The 7,050-nt window shown below is 46.3% G+C and overlaps 1 protein-coding gene across 1 annotated transcript in view; it reads left to right on the top strand.

Annotated features, from left to right (window-relative positions):
• The first annotated feature begins 1,472 nt into the window (after window positions 1-1,472).
• LOC108789180 (sulfotransferase family cytosolic 1B member 1-like) overlaps window positions 1,473-7,050 on the top strand; it is a 12,362-nt gene continuing 6,784 nt past the window's right edge. Inside the window, exons 1-3 of the mRNA XM_018559127.1 lie at window positions 1,473-1,639; window positions 3,878-3,988; window positions 5,547-5,656. Coding sequence (XP_018414629.1) covers window positions 1,552-1,639; window positions 3,878-3,988; window positions 5,547-5,656 — 309 coding nt within the window. The 5' untranslated portion in view covers window positions 1,473-1,551. The remainder of the gene's footprint in view (window positions 1,640-3,877; window positions 3,989-5,546; window positions 5,657-7,050) is intronic.

Here is a 7,050-nt window from a genome sequence, read left to right as displayed (position 1 = left end):
GTGTGACAGTGCTGGGAGGGCAGTTATAAGGTGCAGTGTGACAGTGCTGGGAGGGCAGTTATAAGGTGCAGTGTGACAGTGCTGGGAGGGCAGTTATAAGGTGCAGTGTGACAGTGCTGGGAGGGCAGTTATAAGGTGCAGTGTGACAGTGCTGGGAGGGCAGTTATAAGGTGCAGTGTGACAGTGCTGGGAGGGCAGTTATAAGGTGCAGTGTGACAGTGCTGGGAGGGCAGTTATAAGGTGCAGTGTGACTGTGCTGGGAGGGCAGTTATAAGGTGCAGTGTGACTGTGCTGGGAGGGCAGTTATAAGGTGCAGTGTGACCGTGCTGGGAGGGCAGTAATAAGGTGCAGTGTGACTGTGCTGGGAGGGCAGTTGTAAGGTGCAGTGTGACCGTGCTGGGAGGGCAGTAATAAGGTGCAGTGTGACCGTGCTGGGAGGGCAGTTGTAAGGTGCAGTGTGACAGTGCTGGGAGGGCAGTTATAAGGTGCAGTGTGACCGTGTTGGGAGGGCAGTTATAAGGTGCAGTGTGACCGTGCTGGCAAGACAGTTGTAAGGTGCAGTGTGATAGGGCTGGGAGGGCAGTTATAAGGTGCAGTGTGACAGTGCTGGGAGGGCAGTTGTAAGGTGCAGTGTGACAGTGCTGGGAGGGCAGCTATAAGGTGCAGTGTGACCGTGCTGGGAGGGCAGTTATAAGGTGCAGTGTGACTGTGCTGGTAGGGCAGTTGTAAGGTGCAGTGTGGCAGTGCTGGGAGGGCAGTTATAAGGGGAAGTGTGACCGTGCTGGGAGGGCAGTTATAAGGGGAAGTGTGACCGTGCTGGGAGGGCAGTTATAAGGTGCAGTGTGACCGTGCTGGGAGGGCAGTTATAAGGTGCAGTGTGACAGTGCTGGGAGGGCAGTTACGAGGTGCAGTGTGGCAGTGCTGGGAGAGCAGTTATAAGGTGCAGTGTGAAAGGCATTTTGCAGTCATAGAGCAGCTCAGCAGACCAGTAACAATCAGACTATGTGGCTGGAGTCCGGCCAGACAATGCTGCAGAAGTCATCACTCCCCAGTTCCTGAGTACACAGATGCACTGCCAACTCTCCTTATGTCTGAATCTCAGAGATTCCTTCCAAGTGCAGAAACATCAACACTGGAGCAGGGTGACAACACAGATTATAGATAGGGGGGTGACCGGAGGGGGTTTCTGGGGGGGGGTGTCAGGAGGGTGTGTTTGGGGGGGTCGATTGGATTGCCTTTGGATTTTAGGCTATTATTCCTTTTTGCAGACAATGGAGGGGGCGGGGCAGGTCTTCCATGTTATATAAATGATTGGTTCTTTGTTTGAAGACAGCAATTGTTATAATGCATTCTGGGCTGCCGAATGTGAGATCTTGGTGAATGTCTGTGAATGTGGCTCGAATGAATGAAGGTGACAACATGTGACGGCATCTCATAGTTCCGATGTTCTTGGCACAGTTGTCTCGGGAAGATTATGCCACCATCCTCAACAAAATCCCGGAAGGCGTCTTCTACAGGTTCCAGCTGTGCTCAGTGAATGGGGTGCCGCTAATGAAACCCATCGCGGAACAATGGGAAGGTGTGGAAAATTTCCAAGCCAGGCCAGACGATCTGCTTGTAGCAACTTATCCCAAAGCAGGTAAGAGAGGCTTGGGCCTATAATTGTTGAACCACTGTAACCTCTTGTGGTCACCCTACTTGTTCCTAAATGAAAACTTTGTTTCAAACAAAATGCATTGAAGGACTTGGCTTGTTCAAGAGAAGAATTTTGTGATCAAAGTTCTATAACGTGGTTATCTGAAACTCAAGCCAAGTGCAGGCAGCAGGCCAAGGTCAAGACCAGCAATGTAGGCTCAAGGAAGATGCAAGATGTAGACCAGGGTCAAGGAAGGCAACAAAGGCTCAAGTCAAGTTTAAGTTCACGGAGTAGGACGAGATTGGGGAATCCAATGTTGGCTTAAGCCCAGTGCAGGAGGCAAGCTGTGGTCAGGGAAGTCAACTGCAAGAAGCAGGCAAAGGTCAGAGTAGATAATGTAGGCTTAAGTCAAGTAAAGGGAGAAAACCATGATCAGGAAAGCCAACTGCAAGAAGCAGGCCAAGGTAGGTCAGAGTAGATAATATAGCTTAAGTCAAGTAAAGGAAGAACACCATGTTCAGGGAAGTCAAGTGCAAAAAGCAGGCCAAGGTCAGAGGAAATAATGTAGGCTTATGTCAAGTAAAGGGAGTAAACCATGGTCAGGGAAGTCAACTGCAAGAAGCAGGCCTAGGTAGGTCAGAGTAGATAATATAGCTTAAGTCAAATAAAGGTAGAAAACCATGGTCAGGGGAGTCAAATTCAAGAAGTAGGCCAAGGTCAGAGCAGATAATGTAGGCTTAAGTCAAATGCAGGAAGCAGATCAAGATTAGGACATGCTACAGTATGTAGGTTCAACTCACGTGCAGGACATTGGACAAGGTTATGGCAGGCAACATAAGTTCATGTCACACACGGGAAGCAGGCCAAGGTCATGACAAACAAAATAGTTTCAACTCAAGTGCAAAAAGCAATCAGGACATGCAGTGTGAGCTGAGGGCAAATGTAGTAGGTAGGGCAGTGAACGTTGGGCTATGTAATATGCTGGAAGTAAATTGCAGTTAGAGCAAAAGAGTGGATTAGAAGCAATAATTAGTCCAGGATCCGGTTACTGATCCACACGATGTTGGTCTGGGTCAAGCAAAGGATAAAACGGCCCCATACCCCAGGGGCGCACATTGCAATCTGTCATGTGACCATAGAAAGAAAGCTGTTTTTCTGGACTGCATGAACAATCCTGGTTGATGTTCATTGCACGGTTATCATGGTTCATCATTTTATCGCCGCTCCTGGAGAACACAGAGCTCTAGGAGCAATGCCAGGTTGTTCTATGAAAGGTATCCAGGAAAGGTCATTTAAAGCAGACTTCCCAAACATGGAGCTCTCTATCGCAATGTATAGCTGGAAAGCCACAGGCTGAGAATCTCACATTCTTGTCCTTTAACCCTTGAGAGGTTCAGGATGACACTTGATGAATTTAGTATAACAACAATTATGGATAACAGTTGCAACCCAACCAGCTGACCTTTTATCAGCTTATCGGGTTAAAGGAAAACTAGGTTGCAGGATGTCCTTTGGTGTGAAAGTGTTTCTTGAGGGTAAAAATCTGAAAAACAGCCATCAACCAAATCAAAGTAGTTGCACAGAAACCACATAGTGCACATAAATGAACCAACTAGACATATAAAGCCAACAACATTAGCTGATATCAGTTTAATCTTATTTGCTATTATGGAAATGGTCAACAAACATGTACTTGGGTGTGTGAAGGCCAAAATAAGGTGTCTTCTTCACAGGCAAGACAACCCCCTACAGTCTGTCCTGTCTAAGAAGAAAGGGTTCCGCCCATCCTTATACAAGTAATCAGGGCCGGATTTCCCACAAGGCCAACCGAGGCCTGGCCACGGGGCATCAGGGGGTAGAGGGGCAGCAGGGGTGTGGAATTCCTATCTCCCAACACCCAGGACATGCAGTTCCGGGTGCTGGGCGGGTAGTTGTTTTCTACATTTAGCCCTACTTTGGGTAAGCAGGGCTAAATGTACACCGGGGAAGCCGCTGCTTGTTTTGTACAAGTGATCTTGGCGATGTCGCCGGGATCACTTGTATGCAGTCTGCATACAGGGGGGCGCATTGAGGAACCTGGCATTGAGGCAGCAGAGAGATTAAATCTGCCCCTGCAAGTAATGATTAGAAGTCTCTAAAACTGGGACCAAGACACCATGAAATGGGCAACAGAAATTCTAAACCTTCCCTGTTTTGGATATTTCCCTTATAAACTATTCTTTCCCTCTGAGGTCTCTCCAGGCACCACATGGATGCAAGAGATCGTGGACTCCATAATGAACGATGGCGAGTTAGAGAAGAACAAGCGCGCTCCCACCCATGTACGTTCTCCGTTTCTGGAGATCTGCTCTCCACCTTCCGTTCCTTCCGGTGAGTTTGGTTTACCTTTCGCAACGTCTGGTTGATGAAACGACGGACTTGGGGTTGACCATTTCACTCTTTTTTTTTTTCCAGGTGTGGATATCCTGAACAATACTCCGTCTCCCCGGCTCAATAATTAGTCCAGGATCCGGTTACTGATCCACACGATGTTGGTCTGGGTCAAGCAAAGGATAAAACGGCCCCATACCCCAGGGGCGCACATTGCAATCTGTCATGTGACCATAGAAAGAAAGCTGTTTTTCTGGACTGCATGAACAATCCTGGTTGATGTTCATTGCACGGTTATCATGGTTCATCATTTTATCGCCGCTCCTGGAGAACACAGAGCTCTAGGAGCAATGCCAGGTTGTTCTATGAAAGGTATCCAGGAAAGGTCATTTAAAGCAGACTTCCCAAACATGGAGCTCTCTATCGCAATGTATAGCTGGAAAGCCACAGGCTGAGAATCTCACATTCTTGTCCTTTAACCCTTGAGAGGTTCAGGATGACACTTGATGAATTTAGTATAACAACAATTATGGATAACAGTTGCAACCCAACCAGCTGACCTTTTATCAGCTTATCGGGTTAAAGGAAAACTAGGTTGCAGGATGTCCTTTGGTGTGAAAGTGTTTCTTGAGGGTAAAAATCTGAAAAACAGCCATCAACCAAATCAAAGTAGTTGCACAGAAACCACATAGTGCACATAAATGAACCAACTAGACATATAAAGCCAACAACATTAGCTGATATCAGTTTAATCTTATTTGCTATTATGGAAATGGTCAACAAACATGTACTTGGGTGTGTGAAGGCCAAAATAAGGTGTCTTCTTCACAGGCAAGACAACCCCCTACAGTCTGTCCTGTCTAAGAAGAAAGGGTTCCGCCCATCCTTATACAAGTAATCAGGGCCGGATTTCCCACAAGGCCAACCGAGGCCTGGCCACGGGGCATCAGGGGGTAGAGGGGCAGCAGGGGTGTGGAATTCCTATCTCCCAACACCCAGGACATGCAGTTCCGGGTGCTGGGCGGGTAGTTGTTTTCTACATTTAGCCCTACTTTGGGTAAGCAGGGCTAAATGTACACCGGGGAAGCCGCTGCTTGTTTTGTACAAGTGATCTTGGCGATGTCGCCGGGATCACTTGTATGCAGTCTGCATACAGGGGGGCGCATTGAGGAACCTGGCATTGAGGCAGCAGAGAGATTAAATCTGCCCCTGCAAGTAATGATTAGAAGTCTCTAAAACTGGGACCAAGACACCATGAAATGGGCAACAGAAATTCTAAACCTTCCCTGTTTTGGATATTTCCCTTATAAACTATTCTTTCCCTCTGAGGTCTCTCCAGGCACCACATGGATGCAAGAGATCGTGGACTCCATAATGAACGATGGCGAGTTAGAGAAGAACAAGCGCGCTCCCACCCATGTACGTTCTCCGTTTCTGGAGATCTGCTCTCCACCTCCCGTTCCTTCCGGTGAGTTTGGTTTACCTTTCGCAACGTCTGGTTGATGAAACGACGGACTTGGGGTTGACCATTTCACTCTTTTTTTTTTTCCAGGTGTGGATATCCTGAACAATACTCCGTCTCCCCGGCTGGTGAAAACCCATCTGCCCTACGAGCTGGTGCCCAAATCTTTTTGGGAGCAGAAGTGTAAGGTAAGAATAGGAATGGGATAAATGGTTACAGCTGGAAGGGAAGTGTGAAGGACAGGTTTATAATCTCACATTACTTCTTTTTTTTTTTTCCATTTAATTATTTTATTATTATTCATTAAAACAAAGAAAGGTTATTACATCCTCTTACATGTACATTTAGGTGTCCAATTATGTAAATACATGATTCCAATAAATTTAAACGGAACATTAACAGCATTTCATTTCCTAAATACTCTACCTAAAACTCAATTATTACCATTAATCCTTACCAAATGTAATTTCCAGACCCCATAGTGGGGTCACATACACTCACATTACTTCTTACTAACCTCCATATTAAGTCACATGACGCCCTACTCAACAAACCCATCCCTACTCTATTTTGTACTGAATGGACACATGTCCTTCATATTTTCACCGTTACCAAATCACCGAAGCCTGGAAGACCCCCACTTTAAGCTTTCAAGCAGTTAAAAATTGGCTCACCAGAATGAAAAATGGACGGCCATCTTGGCCAACACCCATGCTAAATTGCCCTTACATAGCAACCCAGTGCATACTATTTTCATCCTTTATGATTCAACTAGTTCATTACTAGCTCTTCAGAAGCTGCACCCCCACCCCCCAGGAGCCCCTTCAACTCTTTCACCCCCTTCCTCTTTACTACACCCTTTCCTTCACATACTTCTCCACCTTTTCTCCTTTCATGCCATACTTTCTCTTGCACACTACTAGCACTAGCCACCGATGGAAATATATTTTACTCTTAGATTTATATTTTAACTCAGCTGGTTACAGTTCTGATTTACCAGCATTATTTGGTTACCTAGGATGATGGATGACATGGAAGAGACCTTTATTTTCACCTGGCGATCCTGCCAGTGACACACTTTCTGTCCAAGGGTGATAACGCTCACTCTCAATACTATATGGAGGAGCAGCATGTTCATACAAGTACAGGAAGTGTGTTAAGACAACAGAACACCCCCCTTTCCTCATCTCCATAACATAGGGGAAGGTGTTCTGAAATCCATAGTGAAAGATGGGAACAATGCCGATAACAGCCAGAAGTGGCAAACAGCAAAAAAAGTTATCAGCTCAAAAGATTTCAGGCAGGATCTACAGGAGGCTCGGCATTGTCATCGATGGACAGGAATCTGTTGGGTTTACAGAACATCTCTGCCTCTCCTCATATTTTTTATAGCACAGAGGGGAGTTATTTTGTAGATGCCAGAGCTGTTCTGGGCAGGGACTGAGATTCAGTGCAGCAAAGGAAGCTGCAAGGATCAACAGGTATATTTTGTGACTTATCGAAGCGATATAACAAAATGCTTTCACTGGTCTATTTAAAGTACAACTCCTGGCATGTATAAAATTAACCCTTGTGGTGGTGC

This window comes from Nanorana parkeri, unplaced genomic scaffold (assembly GCF_000935625.1).
Source record: "Nanorana parkeri isolate BGI_ZX_2015 unplaced genomic scaffold, ASM93562v1 scaffold379, whole genome shotgun sequence".
In the NCBI taxonomy this organism is placed as follows: Eukaryota; Metazoa; Chordata; class Amphibia; order Anura; family Dicroglossidae; genus Nanorana; species Nanorana parkeri.
This window is presented reverse-complemented; position numbering and strand designations above follow the sequence as displayed.